The sequence below is a fragment of the Plecotus auritus genome, assembly GCF_963455305.1.
Source record: "Plecotus auritus genome assembly, chromosome: 2".
In the NCBI taxonomy this organism is placed as follows: Eukaryota; Metazoa; Chordata; class Mammalia; order Chiroptera; family Vespertilionidae; genus Plecotus; species Plecotus auritus.
In genome coordinates this window covers 33,898,596-33,919,014 of record NC_137771.1, presented here as the reverse complement: position 1 = coordinate 33,919,014, position 20,419 = coordinate 33,898,596, and the positions used below count along the sequence as shown (strand labels likewise).

General features: G+C 39.1%; 1 protein-coding gene across 1 annotated transcript in view; it reads left to right on the top strand.

Moving 5' to 3' along the window:
* SCP2 (sterol carrier protein 2) overlaps window positions 1-20,317 on the top strand; it is a 125,910-nt gene extending 105,593 nt beyond the window's left edge. Inside the window, exons 13-16 of the mRNA XM_080658018.1 lie at window positions 1,076-1,169; window positions 9,317-9,446; window positions 15,890-15,969; window positions 19,329-20,317. Of these exons, the coding sequence (XP_080514144.1) occupies window positions 1,076-1,169; window positions 9,317-9,446; window positions 15,890-15,969; window positions 19,329-19,424 (400 nt within the window). The 3' untranslated portion in view covers window positions 19,425-20,317. The remainder of the gene's footprint in view (window positions 1-1,075; window positions 1,170-9,316; window positions 9,447-15,889; window positions 15,970-19,328) is intronic.
* The last annotated feature ends 102 nt before the right edge of the window (window positions 20,318-20,419 follow it).

Sequence of the window (20,419 nt, the reverse complement as noted above, 5' to 3'; positions counted from 1 at the left end):
AATAAAACCCAGACTCCTACTCATGACCTATAAAGCCCCTCAATATCTTATCTTGCCCTGCATGTTTCTGTGCCCTTAGATCCTTCCTCTCTGCTCTGCTCCAGCCATACTGGTTTTATAGTTCCTTTAACTGCCAAGCCAGTTTCTACCTCAAGTTCTTTGTAGAACTGGCTTCCCCACCTAAATCATTGACATAATTTAAGTATCACCTCCTCAGAGAGGCCTGTCTAGACTATCTAAAATAGAAAACCCAGCCCTGGCCGGTTTGGTTCAGTGGATAGAGCATTGGCCTGCAGACCCAAGGGTCCCAGGTTCAATTCTGGTCAAGGGCATGTGCCTTGGTTGTGGGCACATCCCCAGTGGGGGGTGTGCAGGAGGCGGCTGATTGATGTTTCTCTCTCATCGATGTTTCTGACTCTCTCCCTCTCCCTTCCTCTTTGTGAAAGAATCAATGAAATATATTTTTAAAAAATTTCATATAAAATAGAAAACCCAGCCCTGGCCGGTTTGGCTCAGTGGATAGAGCGTCGGCCTGCGGACTGAAGGGTCCCGGGTTTGATTCTGGTCAGGGCCATGTGCCTTGGTTGTGGGTACATCCCCAGTGGGGGGTGTGCGGGAGGCAGCTAATCAATGTTTCTCTCTATCCTTCTCCCTTCCTCTCTGTGAAAAATCAATAAAATATTAAAAAAATAAAATAGAAAACCCAATACAAATAAATATACTTTCTCTATATCCCCTTAACCTGCCTTATTTTCTTCATAGTAACTATATTCTTTATTTTTTTGCTTGTTCATTGCCTCTCTCCCCCGCTAGCATATAAGCTTCATGAGGGTAGGTTCTTTGGTTTACCATATTTTCAAGGATAGTGCCTAGCACCTAGTGAGTACTCATATTTGTTGAAAAAAAAATGGGGAGTAAAACTTGTTTTATGGGTTTAATAACAATTTTATTTGGGTAAGAGTCATAACATCTCTGTTTTTAGGGTTTTGGAAAATTAAACTATATAAATATTGAAAAACCTAGTACCTGTATGACTCCATGGACTGAAATTAAGTCTTTTCCCCAATTCTTTTAGAACTCATCAAATTGAAGCTGCCCCAACCAGCGCTGCAGTTGAAGGATTTAAAGCAAATCTTGTCTTTAAGGAGATTGAGAAGAAGCTTGAAGAGGTAGGTAATATTTATCTAAAATACTACCAGGAGGACCCAGAGGCTAGAGGAGGTGCATATAGATTTCAGGTGCTGCATGAAGTGGTACAGTTGAAAATTTATATCATATTGTCAAGTATTGAGTGTATTTTTGATATCTGAGTATCTATTACAGTTTCCTTGTAATTCTGGTAAAAGTGCATTTCAGAGATGTATAAATCTCCCAATTTGAGTTACATAAAGAACTGTAGTAAATTGCTATTAAGATCTTAACTCTTTTCTCCATCCTCTCTTTGTCAGGGAGATAATAATTATGGAGAGAGTTTATATGTAAAGGGATTATAACTTACTTTGGTTTAATTTTATTCTGGGTTAAAAATATTTTACATAAAACCATTCAAAAGAATATTTAAACTGAACCTTTAAAACTACCTAATATCAAAACTCTCAAAAAGAAATCTTTTATGCTTGAATTTTTCAAAGTAGTTTTAAATTTGTTTTTTGTTGTTGTAAAAATGATGCTAATTTTTAAAACAAAATAAAAATTTAAATTTTAGTTTACTAAAATGTTAACAATGATTGGCATTCTTTCAGACATCTCTTTGTATATATGAACATACAGTTTTATATAACTAGGATCATACAATACATGTTGAGTTTTTAAAACTATACTATATATGCAGATTTATTTTTATGTACAATAATTAGTTCTTGATAGATAATAATCATACTAAGGTAATCTAACTGTAACTCTTTCTCCAAAAAGAGAGTTACTTTCTTCAGGCGAAATAAAATATATACTTAATTGTTTCAAACCTAAAGGCACTTGGGATTTTATTATTGACTAGTGGCCTGGTGCACAGATTTGTGCACATTGAAAGTAAATTAATTAGAAGAAATATTTTAATACTAGAGACCCGGTGCAATCACTGGTGGGGTCCCTCGGCCTGTCCTTTAGGGATTGGGCTGAAACCGGCTCTCAGACATCCCCGAGGGGTCCCAGATTGCATGAGGGCGCAGGCCAGGCTGAGGGACCCCACCAGTGCACGATCGGGGCAGGGGAGGGACTGGGGGAAGGCTCCAGGCTGTATCTGGCCCGTCTTGCTCAGTCCCGATTGGCTGGACCCCAGCAGCAAGCTAACCTACTGGTCAGAGCATCTGCCCCCTGGTGGTCAGTGCGCGTCACATTGACTGGTCAAACGATCAGACACTTATCATATTGGGCTTTTATTATATAGGATTGCTATTCACCCTTTCTCTATAATAGAAGTGTCAACCAAATTCATGATTGACAATGACAGATTGAAACACACATGTGCGATTGGTGCCAGCGAGAGCTTTATATGTATCGTGCATGTGCGAGTCAACATTTATTTTTAAATTGCCAGTGTACGTCATGTGTACTGGTCGGTCGGATGGTCAGACGGATGTATGATCGGTCACTCGCAAGACACAGTTACAGCCAGAGTCACACAATTCCAATTGCATTTCTACTAAACTGATCAAAGTGGGCTGAAATAAAGAAAATGATTCAAAACATTTGAGCTATGTATTTCACTCGTGTTAAAGCCACAGTGTGGATGACAAACATTTTGCTTATCTCATAACTCTCTTATTATAGGACAAAGGACTTCTTATCATCTAAGGTGATTGCATTGTGTATGTATGTGTGAGGGGGAGAAACAGCTAATGTGACAAATGTGTCTTGACAAAGCACCCTGCATTTCTAGGATTTCCATAATGCTCAGTAACCTTTCTGAGGTTGAAAGGGCCAGTGCTGACAGTTCTGGGCAGGCAGCCAATGGTCCACTTGTCCCAATGAGCTAATACTAATACTAATACCACGATCTTGCGGGAATACACCTGCGTGAGATTACCTTTTATTTTATAACCTGCTTTTTCCTCTTGACATTATGTTTTATGCCATAAATATAAATCTTTACCATCAGTTTTTAAATTATTTTTATTTTAATTTTTCCAACACCTTTTATCCCTTCTTCCACCTTCAACTATGCTCCTTCCTTCCTCCCCAACAGTTACCACACTGTTGTTCATGTCCAGGCTCAATACTCCATCCTCTTCCCCCAAAACCCTCCCACCAGAGCTGCTTGCCTGCTCTCTGTCTATGAGTCTATCTCTCTTTGGTTTGTTAGTCCAGTTTGTTCATTAAATTCCACCATATGAGTGAAATCATATGGTACTTGTCTTTCTCTGACTTACCATCAGTTTTAATGACCACATAGTACATGTTTGAATGTATGTACCATAATCTAACCACAGTCTCCAGGATGGATGTCAGGTTGTATTTAAATTTTGTAAGTAAAACATTGGTTTAATAAATTTCCTTTTGCGCTCATCTTTAAGTACTTAATGCCATGATTACCTTAGCATAAATAATTAAAGGGGGAAATTGCAGTAGTTGTGTATGTGTGTTTTGCATTTTGACACATATTGCCAAATTACACAACAAAAAGGGTACTAATTTACAAGTTTAATAACAATTCATGAGAGTGACTTTTTTTTTCTTCAGATCTTCTCCAGTACTAAGTTGGCTGGTTTTTTAAAAAAATCTTTGCTAATCTAGTAGGAAAAAAAAAATGTCATTTTTAAAAATTTCTTTCAAATGTCCACTAAAATAAAGTTGGGCTATAAAGGGCTCAGCTTGAAAAATTTTTTTTCATGCCACCAACAGAGTAACCCATAGTATAGTTGCTCCTGCCAAGTTGTCCTTTTATTTTTTTTATTTTTTTACTTTATTCTGTTTGAAAATACCAAATAAAAATAATTAGTTTACAGAGTATCTGGTATGGCTAGATGTCAACCATTGGATACTTCATTATTGGGACTAACAAAGCAGGGCTGTTTTTATTTCACAGTCCTCTTTTAGCTTTACAAATGTATGCTTCTTGCTCCCATTTTAATTCTTTTCTCTTCCTCCCATAACTTCACTTGCATGGACCTTGTCCCCTTGTTTCTTTTCTCCTTCCCACGATTGTCAGTTTCCTAAATGTTTGCAAGGCTAGAAAGTGAAAGAAAGTCTTGGAATCTTTTGTCAATTCATGCATTTTCTGCCTTAGCAAAGGAAACCCGGCAAGATATTTTATTTCCACTTTTGTCTTTGTTAGCAATACCCCGTTGTCCTTCTTTGAATTCTCTTAATTTTTTGTTCTGATTATGTTTACGACAAGACCTACTCCTTGATCCTTTACCTACTCAGAAAGAAGTACTTTTCTTTACAAGGAAGCACTTAGAACTTTGTTAGTATTAATGGTCTCCGGTTTTGCAACAAATGTGTATTTGCTTTCCCCTTTTAACTGTCTCCCTCCCTCTTCAGTTGAAATGTTTTATTGACCAAAGGATGTAAGATGATCAGATGGTTCTGAAAATTAATCTACATCTGTTTTAAGGAGGTGGGAAGAATTTCTCTCCAAGTGTATAGGTAGAATTTCTAAATGTTTGCTGATGTTATCCTGCTCTAACTTGTTGGTGTCTGTCATAGCTCTCTCTATTCTGGAGGCATTGTGCAAGCAGATGGCTTGGTTGCACCTAGAAATAGCTATTTAGGAGATGCTGGCCCCAAAGAAAGCTTGCCTCTTGGAATGCCCAACACACCAGCATTATTAAGCCACTCTTCTAGATTGTCTCCACAGAACCTTGAGGGATAAAATATTTCAAGGAACGTGGGAAGACTTTGAACTTTCTTTTAATTAATTTATGGTGACAAACTGCTTTCATAGTCTAAAGTTTGTAAATATTGATGTAGTCTACCTTGCAGTATGGTATAGTCAAATGGAGAGAGCATTGAATTTGGGGTTTAACCAACCTAGGATTGAGTTCTGGTTGTTCTACTTACTAACCTGACCCCGAGGGAACATAGAGTTTAGTGGGAAGAGAGACATGGAAAAATTTCCCAGGAGAAAAATAACTGCTTTAGCAAGAGACTTGGTGTATATGCAAAGGGCTATCAAAGTATCCAGCAGAGACAGGAAAGCCTTCCCAGAATAGTGAGCATGTGAGCTGAGACTTGAATTGGTGAGATTGGGGTAGGAATGGGGAACAGGAGGAGGTGAGTGACCCAGGAAAGGGCATGAGCAAGGGCATGGGGATACCTACGTTCCTGGAATTTAAAATGATCAGTATTCTTAGAACATGAAGCCTGAGGGACATTAAAAAGTGTCTGAAAATAGCAGATGAATATCCTTCAGATCATGAAGAATCTTGAACGATATGTAAAGACACACTTCATTCCATAGTCTGTGGGGAGCCATTTAAGAAATCCAAACCTGAAAGTGTTAGGTGGATTATGTAAGGATTAGATGGATTGTTAGATGAATTACTTGGCGGCTGGATAGAGAGTAGTCTGAAGGATTTTTAATCTTTATGAGGCTCAATTCTTTTTTCTGCTCAATGAGCTAATACTAATACTTGTCCAGCTACTTACAGGGTTTTATGAAGATTAAAGAAAAAAGTATATAAAAGCATTTAAAAACTTTATAGCCCTCCAAAGATTATTATTGTTGTTAATATTTTTTCCCAAAGTTAAATTAAAATAATTTGAGTGAGACCTTTTAAGGGAGGCCAAAATAAGAGAATTTCTCTTTCACTTAAAAAAATCTGACAGTCATTTTGGTTTCCTGATATAAGGGAAGTATTGGTAGTTGATTTCAGGACACCACATGTAAGAAATGCCTCCATGACTGTTAAGATAAATAGGCCTAGACTAAGTATTTTTAGAATAGCGTCTTTGGAGTCCTAAGAACTATGGTTGATTCTAGATAGGTTCAAGTGTGTTATCTATGTAGAAGAAAAAGATAGACACACCCACGAGGCTAGCTGAAATAAAAAAAGACAGATAAAAATGTTGTTGAGGATGTGGAGAAACTGAAACCTTCATTCTTTGCCAGTAGGCTTATAACATGGTGCAGCCACTTTAGAAAAACAGTGTGGTCACTCCTAAAGAAGTTAGACATCTTCTTATGAGCCAGCAGTTTCACTTCTAAATACATATATACCTACGAGAAATTAGAGCCTATGTCCATACAAGAACTTTTACACTACTTCTCCTTTTTAGCTAGAATTGCTGATAGTAATAGCTGCATAGGAGAAACAACAATCAGCTGATGAACCACTAAACAAAATGTGCTGCATCCATACAATGGAATATTACTGAGCCACAGGAAAGAAGGAATTACTGTTGCATGTTTCAACCTGGATGGACCTTAGAAACATTATGCTGAGTGAAAGAAGCCAGTCACAAACGACCATATACTCCATGATTCCACTTACGTGGAATGTCCTGAATAAGCAAATCCACAGAGAAAGAAGTAGATTAGTGGTTGCCAGGGACTAGCAGGAGGGAAGAGTCAGTGTGGAGGGGTGATGCTAATGGGTATGGGTTTCTTTTTGAGGTGATGAGAACATTCTAAAATTAGATAGTGGTGTTGGTTGTACAACTCTGAATATATTAAAATACCACTAAATTATACTTTAAAAGGGTAAATTTTATGGTATGTAAATGGTATCTTGATAAAGCTGTTATAAAAACAAACAAAACACAACAAGAAGGAATAACTTAGATCAGGCTCTCTGCATGCATAGAAATAGAGGTTAGCATCTGAAGTTAGCTTATGTAAATTCCTCAGGGATAATAACTATTTGAGTACTTCAGGCATTTATCACAGTGTCTGAACATAGTAAACACTTAAATCTTTGTTAAAAGAATGAAATGATACCAAAAGGAAGCATCTTAAGTAAATTATTACAGGGATATAAGAATAAAATAAAGAAGGTGGGAAATAAAAACTATTAGAAATGATAAGAGAACTAAAAATGTAGCCAGTTCCAAAATAAATAAAGATTAATATATTTTCTATACATTTGTAGTAACCCAGTCATAAAATATAATGGAAAATATCTATACTTATAAAAGGGTAATATGCTAATTAGACCAGACATCTTCTGGACATCCTTCTGGAAAAAGCCATGGTGGCAGAGGCAATTAGGGGCGACCAGGCTGGCCATGGAGGGCAGTTAGGGGCGACCAGGCCTGCAGGGGAGGGCAGTTAGCGGCGACCAGGCAGGCAGATAGGTGAGCGGTTAGGAGCCAGCAGTCCCAGATTATGAGAGGGATGTCAGACTGCCTAAACTGGCAGTCGGACATGCCCCAAGGGGTCCCAGAATGAAGAGGTTGCAGGCTGGGCTGAGGGACACCCCCCCCCCCGCCCCGTGCACAAATTTCGGGCACCGGGTTTCTAGTATTATTAATAAGAGCAATATGAAATACTTAATCTACCTGGTAAGAAATGTACAAAAGCCAATGTGAGGAAGAAAAAGGCAAAATATTGCCAAGGGGCATCAAAGAACACTTGAAGATATACCATATTCATGGATGGAAGGACTTAATATTGTAAAAATGCTACTTCTCCCCTAAATAGATCTGTATATTTTATGTATCCCATCTAAATTTAACAGTGTTATCAGGGCGGGAGTGGGGGTAGGGTAGAATTAACTAAATGATTAAAATGTATATCGAAGAGGAGGAAAAAGTCCAAAACAAATGCAAGAATAGCCAAGAATATTTGGAAGAGTAATTGTGATGGGGATTTACTATACTAAAGAGTAAAGTATATTATAAAGCCATAATAGTGGCACAGAAATAGCAGACAGGTCATAGAGGAAAATAACAAAAAGAAAATGCTAACATTTATTGAGCAGCTACTCTGTACTTTATAGGTATTTACAAAATTTAAATTTCATACAACTCTGAGTTATATAACACTACTGTAATTATCTTCATTTCACATCTAAAACTGAGATTCAGAGAGGTTTAGTAACTTGCTCAGGATAATGTAAGTATGTGGTAGAGCAGGAATTTAAACCTATGCTGATTCCAGATGCAGTGTTCTTAATTAGCAAAGATTAATTCTTGCAACTGAAGCTATGTAAAAATATTTAAATAAACAAATGTTACTCACAGCATTGTTATAAGAGCCAGAAGTTAGAACTAATCTAAATATCAAGCAATAGAGTATCGGTTAAATATAATACACTTCTACAATTAAATACTATATGTGGTATTTAAAGTTATGTAGAAGAATATTAAATGATATAGTAATGAGGATAATGGTATTAAATAGAAAAGTGGATTATAAAACACTTCATATAATATGATCCCATATGCTAAAATATTTTCTCTGATGAAATTATGAATTATTTATATTTTCTTTTTTGCTTGATATTTTCTAATTTTTCCACAATAAAATGTGTTTTCTCTCTGAAGAAAAATAATTGTAATAAAATGATTATTTTATTATTTTATTTTTAAGGTGTGTGAGGTGGTTATTCCTTCACCTGCTAGTTCGCTTAGCTGTTCCTCTGTGTTTCCCTCTAGTCCCCTGTGTTTCCCTTTATCCCAATATCTTGTCATAATCATCATAGTGTATTATCACTTATTCCTCTAACTCCTACTTTTATATTTTTGGTGCCCAGAATAATGTCTGGTGCCAATCATTGTTTCAATCAGTAAATATTGCAGTATGGGAAGATGTAATAGCGTGGGAATGAAGGGGAGAGATTGGAACCAAACTATAGAGATATGTATCTGAGATTATTTTTTCAGCTTCGTTCTTCATGATCCAAAAGTAAGTTGTAGATGGTATATTATTTGCATAATTCTTTACACTAATTCAGAAAATGGGTTGACCAGAAAGAAAAAAAAAAGACTTTGATCTCAGAATCATGTATCTTTAATTGTGGGAAACAAACAAACAAAAATGTATGTAAAAGAATTTAACTGCAAAAAAAGAGAGAGAGAGAGAGTGGGAGTGGGGATTCATACATTAATAGAGATGCCAGAGTGAATCTTTCAGAAGTTATTGAGACAAGTGAAGGCTGTTTCAGTAGAGCATGCTGTCCTGCTTCCCCCATCCTCCTTTTCCTTTCACCAGTTGTATCCAGAAAGCCATTTTTAATGAAAGGCTTGGCAGATGAGGGAGTTGTTGCCTGGTTGCTTTTCAGACTTTTCTGGGTAAAAGATCTTAAGGGAGCTTGGGGACTGCCCCTGCTGGCCCAGCTGCTCACGTCATGTATCTATTTAAACATTTAATTTGACTGGGGAAAAAGCCAGAGAAATGACCTTAATAAACTCCTAATGTTATTCTTCTTTCCAGGAAGGGGAACAGTTTGTGAAGAAAATCGGAGGTATTTTTGCCTTCAAGGTGAAGGATGGCCCTGGAGGTAAAGAAGCCACCTGGGTGGTGGATGTGAAGAATGGCAAGGGATCAGTGCTTCCTAACTCAGGTCAGTGCAGTAATGACTTCTTTTACGGGAACACGTCAAGTTCACAAAGGAAAATGGAAGTCTGCTTTGGTGGTCCCAAAAAAGGGCTGGCGTTAGGACCTTGTTAAACTAGTGAATCCTTGGGAATCGGAATAGGTCACTGCTGCCTCCTTCCAAAGATTGGGAAACTCTATCACAGAGTCGCCAATCTTAGGCTTTGGAATTAGACAAACTTGGGTTTGTGTCCTAGCCTTGCCACTCACAGATTTTGACTTTGAATAAATTATTTGACTTCTTTGAGCCTCAGTTTTCTGATCTGTACCTGGGAATAATAAGTGGTACCTATTTCACAGGTTTGATGGGAGGATTAAGAGAATATCTCTTAAGTAATCTGTAAAGTACATGGTCCTGTGTATGGCTACGTGGCTTGAAAAACCTGTCTATACTCACTATCTCCACTTCCTCTCATCCCAGTCTTTCTTTTTTTATTTACTGTCAACCATTTATTCCATAGCTTTCCATTTCTTTCATCCCAGTCTTTCTTGTACCCACTCTAGTCAGCTTTTGTCTTCATCACTATCCCACAGTTATTTTTGTCAAGGTGACTGGTGACCACCATGTTGCTAAATTCCCAGCCCTCATGATATTATTCTTCTTCCAGGCTCTCCTCTTACCTACTGGCTATTCCTTCTTGGCCCCTCTTCCTGTTTTCCCCTCATCTCCAAATGTCTAAACATTGGAGTGCTGCAAGGCTCAGTTCTATCTACTGGGGATCTCATTTAGTCTCATTCTTTTAAAACTCTCTCTACACTGATGATTCCCAGATATCATCAGCATGGACTTGGCCACTGAACTTCAAGGTGTGTATCCAGTTGCTTAATTGACAAGTTTACTTTGGATATTTAATAGGTATCTCAAAACCAACATGTAGAAAAATGAACTCCTGATCTTCCTCCCCCTCCCTTTTAATTATGTACTCCTCCACTGTCTTTCCCATCTCGATAAATTAATGCTCTGTCTTACCAGTTCCTCAGTCCAAAAACCTTGAGGCCATCATTGGCTCCTCTTTTCCTCAGACTCCATCAGCAAGTTCTGTCCTCCTCTGCCACTGCCACCTCGGTCTAAGCTTCCATCACTTTTTGCCTGGTCTCCCTGTTTCTAACCTTGCCCCTGCAGATTTCTTCTCCACACACCAGCTTCAATGATCATTTAAAAACTTAAGTCAGATTGTGACCCCCCTCTGCTCAGAATCGTACAATGGCACCACATGACCTGGCCCAGCTTTCTCTGTCTTACTACATTCACCCTCACTTTGCTCCAGTCACGCTGGCCTCCTTGCTATTGCTTGAACATGGGGTCCCACATCAGGGGCTTTCTACTTTGTCCCTTCTGCCTGGAATTGTCTTCTCTCAGATGCCCTCATGGCATGTTCCCTCATTGCCTTTGGATCTTTTTCCAAATGTCACCTTCTCAGGAAGACTTTCCCTAACCACACTTTTAAAATCACACCCCTATTACCATTCTTTATTTTTCTTTATGGTTCTTGTCACAATCTGATACACCATATAGTATTTTACTTATTATTATTGCCTTGCTTACTGCTCATCCTCCCCCCATTTGAATTGCCTAGAATAGTACCGGACACATGGTAGACCTTCAGTAAAATAAATAATTTGAAAATGGACAGCAGAATGAATGAATGATGCTTAGTAAGCATTCAGTAAGTGGTAGCTGTATTGTATGTTAGGTTTCTCTTGTTGGAGAGAGCCATTATAAGAAATATGATGGATGAGAACCAGCTTTTTGGAGGGTTTAAAATACCATGATTTGAACTTTGAAAGTGATTTGATGAATAACCAAGCAATTGGGAATCTGAAAAAGCTTTTTTAAAATAGAGAAGTGAAAGTCAGAGCTGTGTTGTAGAGGATTGAGCTAGTGCAATAGACTAGACCCATGGTCGGCAAACTGCGGCTCGCGAGCCACATGCGGCTCTTTGGCCCCTTGAGTGTGGCTCTTCCACAAAATACCACGGCCTGGGTGAGTCTATTTTGAAGAAGTGGCGTTAGAAGAAGTTTAAGTTTAAAAAATTTGGCTCTCAAAAGAAATTTCAATCGTTGTACTGTTGATGTTTGGCTCTGTTGACTAATGAGTTTACTGACCACTGGACCAGATGAATTGGGAGGGGAGAAATCAGAGGAGAGAGAGCAACTAGGAGGATGCATGTTGCCACTGTCTGTGAGCAGAAAGGGTCGCCCGAGTGTGGGCAGTGAGAAAACGGGATGCTGTTACAGGCCCACTGCCACGGATATTGGGGTGAAGTTGCTGGGACCCTGAAGCTGTGTAGGAGAAGGAGGTCTATCAAAGATGGCAGAGTTCATTACTGACACAGTTTTGAGGGTGCTCCTGGAGGACAGGCTGACAGCAGGAGCACAGGTAGAAGGAAGGTTAGCCTTAGCAAGGAGGGATGGGTCCTCCTTTCTCGGAGAGGGCAAATAAATATTCAGGGGCATTTTGAAACAGATAGGAGGTTGGCAGAGCTTCTGGAATAGACTTTAGAGCTTGGAGACAGGAGAAAATGTTAAGAGCAATGCTATATGTACTGTTAAATAAGGAGTCAACTAAAGATTAACTGAAGGAAAAGCGGAGCAGTAGTAAGACCATCCATCTGTTGTGGAAAGGATGGCATTGTTGTGAAAAGTTCCTGAATTATATGTGCAGTCTTTTTTCTCAAAATGAGTGGACAAAAAATGACTGTATGTTTGACTTCTATGAGCTGCTTCATCTAGATTTTACCTTTTAGAAATAAAAAGAACTTTTGGGAAATAGTGCTTTTTTTTTTTTAAATGACTGAAGAGTTATAGATACTATAGGATTATATTCTGATACAGCCAAAGCAGATGTTAAGGTGATTTAATTTTTTTTTCTGTTTTGTTATTGGTGTTTGTTTGTCGTGAGAGATAATATGCTTATGGAAAGCTATTGCATAATTTCAGGAAAACCTTGTTCCCTGCATAAGGACTCTGGCAATGAGCTCTCCCTTCATTAGGTGCCCCATCCCAGACCTGAAGGGATTTTACCCTGGAGCAAGGTAATTTCTGCTGAAACGGACACATGTTGGCAGCCAGGAGTGGTGCTGAAACATGGACTTACTCAGTAAAAGCCACCACTGGAAATTGCCAGCTCCTTTTACATCAGCCAACAAGTGCCCGTTTGTTAGAGATCAGCTACGTTAAAGCATTAATAACCTGTCCTAGTTTGAACTGGCATCTTAGAGAATTGCTAGTACGTTTGGCATGCACATAGTGTTGAGGGATTTACTTACTGTTAACAAAGAATTACTTAAATGTATTTCATTTGCTTATTTTCTAAGAGTTTGGTAATGATTATACTTTAGACTTTGTGCATTTTCCATAATTTTTTTTTCCTGCCTATGTGCCCATGAATTCTGCTCCTCTTCTCCTTTGAAGCAACTCACATAGCATATCTTCAGGAAACCAACTTTGATTAATCTGACATGACACATTATTCTTTCATTCCTTTAGTCTGCCCTCTCAGCACTTACTTGAGTTGTCAGTTCTTCCCTTTTGTGGGGAACATGATATAGAAAGCCTCAGCATCTCCCATCCCCATGGTACAGTAGAAAAAGCATAGCCTTTAGAGACACCCAAACCTGGGTTCAAACCTTGGCTCTCTCATTTATTAGGTGTATATCTTCCCTGAGTCCAATTGCCTCATCTAGAAAATGGTGAGAATAATTTCTATTTATGGAACTGTTGTGAGGATTAAATGAGATAAGGTACATAAAGCACGGTAGCTTAGTAAGTGCTCAGTAAATCATTGCTTCCTTCCCAACCCAGATATTAAACATTAATTTTGATCGAACTCATTAGACTTCTCTAAGACTCTGTGGGGAACTGAGAATGCATGGGATCCATCAGATGCTGATGATTTGGTGAAGTTCCCAATTAAAACGGAGCTGTTGAATGGGTTTGTATCCTATATATAATAACAAGAGGGAGCCATAAAGCCTAATAAGAGATGGGAATATGGGCTTCAGCTGCAGGAATCTGCTTTCACACCTAGCCCAGCTGCTTATAACTTGAGCAAGTTATTTGACCTCTCTGACCCTCATAGAGTTGTAATGATCAACTGAGTTATGTATGAAATACTTGGCATAGCAAGAGCTCAATAAATGCTGATATACATCAGCAGCAATAGCAGCAGCAGCAGACTTCACTTCCTAAAGCCATCTTTCACTGACTAAGAGTCCTGCCTTGGAATATTACCATAGGATCAAGTTCAACTATCTCAATTTGCTAGCCTTTCCCCTCCCTTCTCTTTGATGTTATACAGCTACAAGAGAATTGGATTTTCGAGATTGTCAATTCTTTCATATTCAAGGCTTCTTACCTTTTCCCAGTAATAAGGGAAACTTTTGCAGAGGCAGAGATGGAATGGCTATTGAATCTCATTCTTGTTCGGGGCTATCTCTGAGTTGTAAGATACATAATAAAAACTTTTTATTTTCAATCTTGTTTTAGGTATTTAATAACACAGGCATGCTATAATTTAACAGTTTATCCCTATCTTCATTTGTTCTGGCTGCTATAACTAACATACCCACAGACTGGGTGGCTTATAAACAACAGAAATTTATTTCTCACAGTTCTGGAGGTTGGAAGTACAAGATCAAGGTGCCTAGTCATGTTTGGTGAGAGCCCTCTTCCTGGTTAATAGCCAGCGCCCTCTGGCTGTGGGCTCACATGGTGAAGGGGGTTTGGGGTCTCTTTGAAGTCTCTTTTATAAGGTACTAATCCCATCCATAGGGCTCCACCCTCATTACCCCAAAGTCCCTGCCTGCTAATAGCAGCGGGCATTAGGATTCCTACCATATGCGTTTTTTTCTTGGGCGGGGCGGGGGGGGGGGGGAGGTTGGAGGGGGGCGCCACAAACATTTAGAATATAGCAACCCCTATCTCTGTTATTAAGGCATAGATTATCTGATTAGTTTTGGGCCATAATTTGATAGTAATTTGAATTCTAAATTATTTATTCAACAAGAAATTTGTTGATTGCCTTTTATGTATTAAGTACTCTTCAAGGGCCTAGAACTGTAGCAGTGAACAAACTGACAAGGCCTCTGCCCCCACGAAGTTTCATTCTAGTGGACAAGTATAGACAGAAAACACATATACAGATACATAAGGTAGTTTCAGATAAGTGCAATGAAGAAAAATAAAACAGAATTGTGAGACAGAAAGTGACTTGGTTTCTAGGAGAGGCCAACTTTAATTTGAGGAGGAGTACTATTGTTATATTGATTGCCTAAAATACTGCTGATAAGTTTGATTTCTTGGGGAGTTTTTCCTTTTGTACCTGAAACCTCTCATTTGTCTAAGGTAGACCTGGCTGATTTAACAAAAGAGATATTAGAGCCTTTTTTTAATGAAACCTTGATGATATTAAAATTAGTATTTTTAAAACTTTGTATGATATAAGTAATATTTACTCAGTGTAAAAAAAAATCAGAAAAGATAGAGAAAGTGAAAAAATTACTCTCCTGTAATTCCATCATCTACTTTGGGAGTTGGAAAGCTGTGGCCTGTGGGCCAAGTCCAACCTGAAGTAGACAACTTGATAAATGTTAGCAAATGAATGTATGTCCCAGATCAAGATGCAGAATGCTGCCAGCATCCAGAAACCGCCCTCACAGCTCCTTCCATCACAACCCACTCCCAAAAGGAGCCACTATTCCTAATTCTATCACTGTAGTTTGATTTCATTTATTTTGGAAATTCATAAGGCCCCAAATGGAAGCATTGCCAAGATACATCAACCATGGAATGAATAAGTAAATTCTGGTGCATTCACATAGTAAAAATGAACTATTGCTATATGCATAAATAATTTAGAATTCAAAATATTATCAAATTATGGCCCAATATTAATGAATTTTACAATGCTGAGCAAAAGAAGCCAGACCTAAAGGAGTAAATATTGTGTGATTCCATTTAAAATATTTATTACAAATAAAAACTCTTACATGTTTACTAGTTTATAGGAAACTAGGAAAAATCTAAGAGATGAAACCATCAATGATATATTGGCAGAAAACCATTTTCTGCATTTAGTATTCTCGAGAATGTCAGTACACTATCCATTAAAAATCCTCAAAAAAAAAAACCTCACAAAAAACTTAGCATATTTAGATGCTTTTAGAGTACCTCTTGAACAAATGATTGTTTACACTATACCATCATTTACTTAGTCAGTTCTCTCTTGTTAAATGTTGAGGTTGCTTGTGACTTATGCCACATTTTTCCAGGCTGCCACGAAGTGCCCATTTCCCCACACTGCTCTGGTCTAGCTGTGATTCTGTTGCAGTCAGTGGCCTCTGACTAAAATGTGTACATAAAATTGAACCCTCCTTTTTTCTCTTTCCTTCTGCTAAATGTCCATTTTAGATAAGAAGGCTGACTGCACCATCACAATGGCTGACTCGGACTTGATGGCTTTAATGACGGGTAAAATGAATCCTCAGTCGGTAAGTCTAATGGCACTTAGATCCTTCCGGTAGGTGGGTCTTTTAGCCCATTCCACTTCATCTCTTGTTTCAATATCATGAAGTGCAAAGTGGTCGCACTCACAAAACTCAGTGTTCACTTAACAAACGACAAACGTGTGGAACAGACTACGAGCCAGACACTGTCCTGTGTGCTGGAAATGCCCAGATGAACAGGAAATAGTACCCATGCTCAGGGCAGCCACAGTTTGGTATAAGGCAGATCTGCAAAAGAGTAAGTGCAGCCAAATATCGGATGTGCCATGCCAGGTTTGTGGTCAGGGAGGGTGGGGGAAGGAGCAGCCTTGATTGACTTCCTGGTCTGTCAGAGAAAGGCTCACAGGAAGTGACAAGTGAGCTGAGTCCTCGGGGTTCAGAAGTGAGCGGTGCACACATGGAGAACAGGAGTAATCCAGGTGGAAGGAGGGAGAGGTGTGAACAAAGGAGTGACCTTCTACATTTTGTATCTTTGCCTAATCCGTCCTTCCCTTGTCTCTCAAATTAAGCTCAGACATTATCTCCAAAGACCTCCTTCCAAGTTGTTGGGAGCTGTAGCCAGTTCCTCTTCTGTTCCACTTCCTGGGCTGCTAGCTTAGCACTTGCCACATTATATGTGGTTTTTGGTGTTTTTTAAAAATATATATATTTTTATTGATTTCAGAGAGGAAGGGAGAGGGAGAGAGAGAGAGAGAAACATCAGTGATGAGAGAGAATCTTTGATCGGCTGCCTCCTTCATGCCCCTTACTGGGGATCGAGCCCACAACCCGGGCATGTGCCCTTGACTGGAATTGAACCCAGGTCCCTTCAATCTGCAGGTTGACGCTCTATCCACTGAGCCAAACCAGCAAGGGTTATATGAGTCAATGTGCCTCGCTTCCCCATTAGATTGTGCTTATCTTAAAGGAACAAACCCCATCTTATCTTCTTGTCTCCAGAATTTAGCCTGACCTTTTATGTGTTGTATAGATTTCCCTGGCCCCTGAATCATCCAGGATCATCTTATATTCTTTAGTTGCTAGTGGTGAATAGAGCACTGTACACAGAGCTTTCCATTAGCCATCTATCTATATAAAAGCCTAAGTGACCATCGCAACTGAACAGATGACCGAACAGGCTGTGTGGGGCGACCAGGCCAGCAGGGGGGGGCAGTGAGGGGCAACCAAACAATGAACAGCAGGCTGCATGGGGCGACCAGGCTGTCAGGGGGGCAGTTGGGGCAACCAGGCTGGTGGGGGGGGGCAGTTGGGGGCAACCAGGCTGGTAGGGGGGGCAGTTGGGGGTGATCAGGCTGGCAGGCAGAGGCTGTTAGGGGTGATCAGGATGGCAGGGGGGGCAGTTAGGGGCGATCAGGCAGACAGGCAGGTGAGTGGTTAGGAGCCAGCGGTCCAGGATTATGAGAGAGATGTCCTGGATTGGAGAGGGTGCAGGCTGGGCTGAAGGTGACCCCCCCCCCCCGTGCACGAATTTCATGCACTGGGCCTCTAGTAGATGATAAAAAGGAAACTCAGATGTTTCTTTCCATTGTAACCTTTTTTTTGTTGTTGCCTCAGCCTGATTTGTTTTAGGTCTTCTTCCTATGGTCCCCTAGTAATTATAAAAATTGGATAAAACAACTAAATCTGACTCCCACTTGTATTCCTTTTTAAAATGTTTTTTTTCTAAGCAACTAAGCATATTTCAGTTAGTACGTTGACAAAGGAGAGACGTACATTTGTGATGTTTCAACTGAATAGACACCATCGGCACTGACATTTCCACCCACTGAGCCTGCTCCAAAAATCTGGACAGAACAGAGGCCACCAGTATAGGAGCTGGCTGTCACCCTCCTTCCCACCCACTGCTCCTCATTCCACTGTGCACTCACTCCATGCACTTCCTTGGCAGGGTGATCAGACTTCACACACCAGCCACTCTGAGCTCACTCCGTTTATCTGTTTACTACCCATTTTGGAGAGTGAAGTGTCAGCTTGTTTTTCTTGAGCACCTGTTAGCACCCAAAGGAATTAAAGATAAAAAATGACAGGCCTTTCTATTAATGTGCTAATGGCCTTCCCTTATGCTCCGTAGAGGATTTGACTGGAAACCATTAGCTGCAGTGGAAATTACAGTTTCAGTGTTTGGCTACAGTTGAAACAGAGCAGTGTGCTCTCCAGCAGCAAGCACGTATGAAGAACACCTAGGGCCAGATTAAAATGATTCTTATGTTTGGATTCCCTGAAGGGCGAAGATTCATGTGGTCTCTATAATAATTAGCAAATAAAAAGTAATTTTCTCTTTTAATTTCAAAAAAGGAAAGATGGTGAGTTTCTCTTCTAGGTACCACTGGTTCGTATTTTTAAAGGACATATGTTAAATATATTGTGTTCTGAGACACCTGACCTTTAAGTCATCAGACAGAAAGCTGAGTGCCATATAGGAAGGAAATATTTAGTTTGTCCAGACAGAGGAGGGGGAAAGAAGGAATTACTCACCGTTACTAGAAGGTGTAGAAAAAGCAGGGCTCTCTGCATTCCCCTGGGTGAGGCAGAAGAGCTCCTACCTTCTTAATGTACTTGTTAAAAAGCTAAGACTACCAGGAACTTTTTTCATCTAGCCCTTAAAAATCCAGTGAAAAGACTGAGATCATAGCAGGGAAATCAGGCTGTGTTCCCGATTTTGCAATTTCTCCCAAGTTTTCCCAGGATTTTGTTACATGATAAATTCAGCAAGCATCATGTGATCTAATCCCAGGCAGTTGTTAAATGGAACAAATTGTGGCTCTGCATTACGGATTGGTTTGATTCTTCTTATTGAGCCAAGGATTAACACAAGCTCCTCAGTCTCAGCAGGCTGCCGGCCTCCCTCCGTAGGGATAAGGCCTTTATCATGAAGACCAAAAAGGGGGGAAAAATTGGTGACATTTCATCCATATCATATTCTATGAGTTTCTGAGTGTGTTAAGCATGTGCTTTTTCCTCTCAGCAGACTTCTGAAAATTTCAGGTCATATTCCTTATCCACATGTAATTCTCTAGACAAAGCCAATCTAGTGTGAACCCACCTAGCCTGCTGTTTGAAAAAGGCACTACCATTGAAAGAAAGTAAAAACGGACTCAATTTCTAAGAGAAGATACTTGGGAAAGCTGTGCCTTTTGACTGCGCTAAGTAAAGCATGGCTTTTATAGTTCCTTCCTGTTGAAGAATCTGGTTTTAAATCTATTCCAGGAAGCTGAGTTTCATGTTTTGAAGAGAGTATAAGAGACCTGATAAATAAGTGACCTCAGGGCTGGCTAGTCTAGAAATATCAGCAATTTCAAAGCAAATAACACTAAGTAATAACTTTGCTTTCTTCTTACTCACAGGCCTTCTTTCAAGGCAAATTGAAAATCGCTGGCAACATGGGTCTGGCTATGAAGTTACAGAATCTTCAGCTCCAGCCGGGCAAAGCTAAGCTGTGAAGAACTTCCTGTGCCTATCTTGGAAAATCAAGATGAGACTTACAGATATATATCCATGTATTTCACTGTCAGAACTTAGACTGAAATCAAGCATTGGGCAAATAGCATGAGATTTGTTTTTAAGTGGGTGTGACCAATCCTGTTTTTCCTAAGCTCTGGGTGAAGAGAGCCTGATGGTATACTACTGCTTTGCTGAATTGCATACAACTGTGCATTACAAAGTTAATAAGGTAATTATGGTTTTGGGTAAAATTGAGTTCCAGAATAAAATTAGGAGCAGCAAAATCCAAAAACTATGTAAACAAAAGCTCTCATTTTGCTTATGAAGTGTATTTGAGGATTATTCTGCTGAAGATTCAATTTAACTTTTCCTTGGGAGAACTAGGGGAGAAACAAAATACCAGAAGCTGGACAGAAATTAGTGTTGTGCACTTAATGACTTTGATCTGTTTTCCATTTAATAGTTTTTAAAATTCTGTGCTGGAATTAAAACAATTAAAATTTTTGCATTTTGTGCCATCAGAATGGTATTTTCTTCCCAGATCTAAATAAAAGAAATATCAGAGCTTGCAGGGGAATTTTATAGCTGAACACAGGCCTATTTTTAAAATAAAAATATTTTTAAATTAGTTTCCTTCTGAAAAATCAGTGTTAAATTATTTTAATAAAATTTGCTTTGATATGCACAGTTTAAAAATTATCTAATTTTAAGTTTATAAAGTTCAATCCTATTATAATTTTTCTTTTCATATGTTTAGTTGCATAATTACCCACATTTATCTTTCTTCCTAGCTTTTCTAATGCTAATGTTATTTCTTATAATTCAGTAAGATAGGAGGTAAAATAATGGAAGAATGTTTAATAGAAAATTAAAATTGCTCTTCCTGATCTCCTTTGTTTTTTATTGTGTTTGTCCTTTTTGTTCAGGGTTGTCTAAGTGAAGGAGATGGAGAGAGAGAAACACTGAGGGATTTCCAGTCTGTGTCATCTGGATG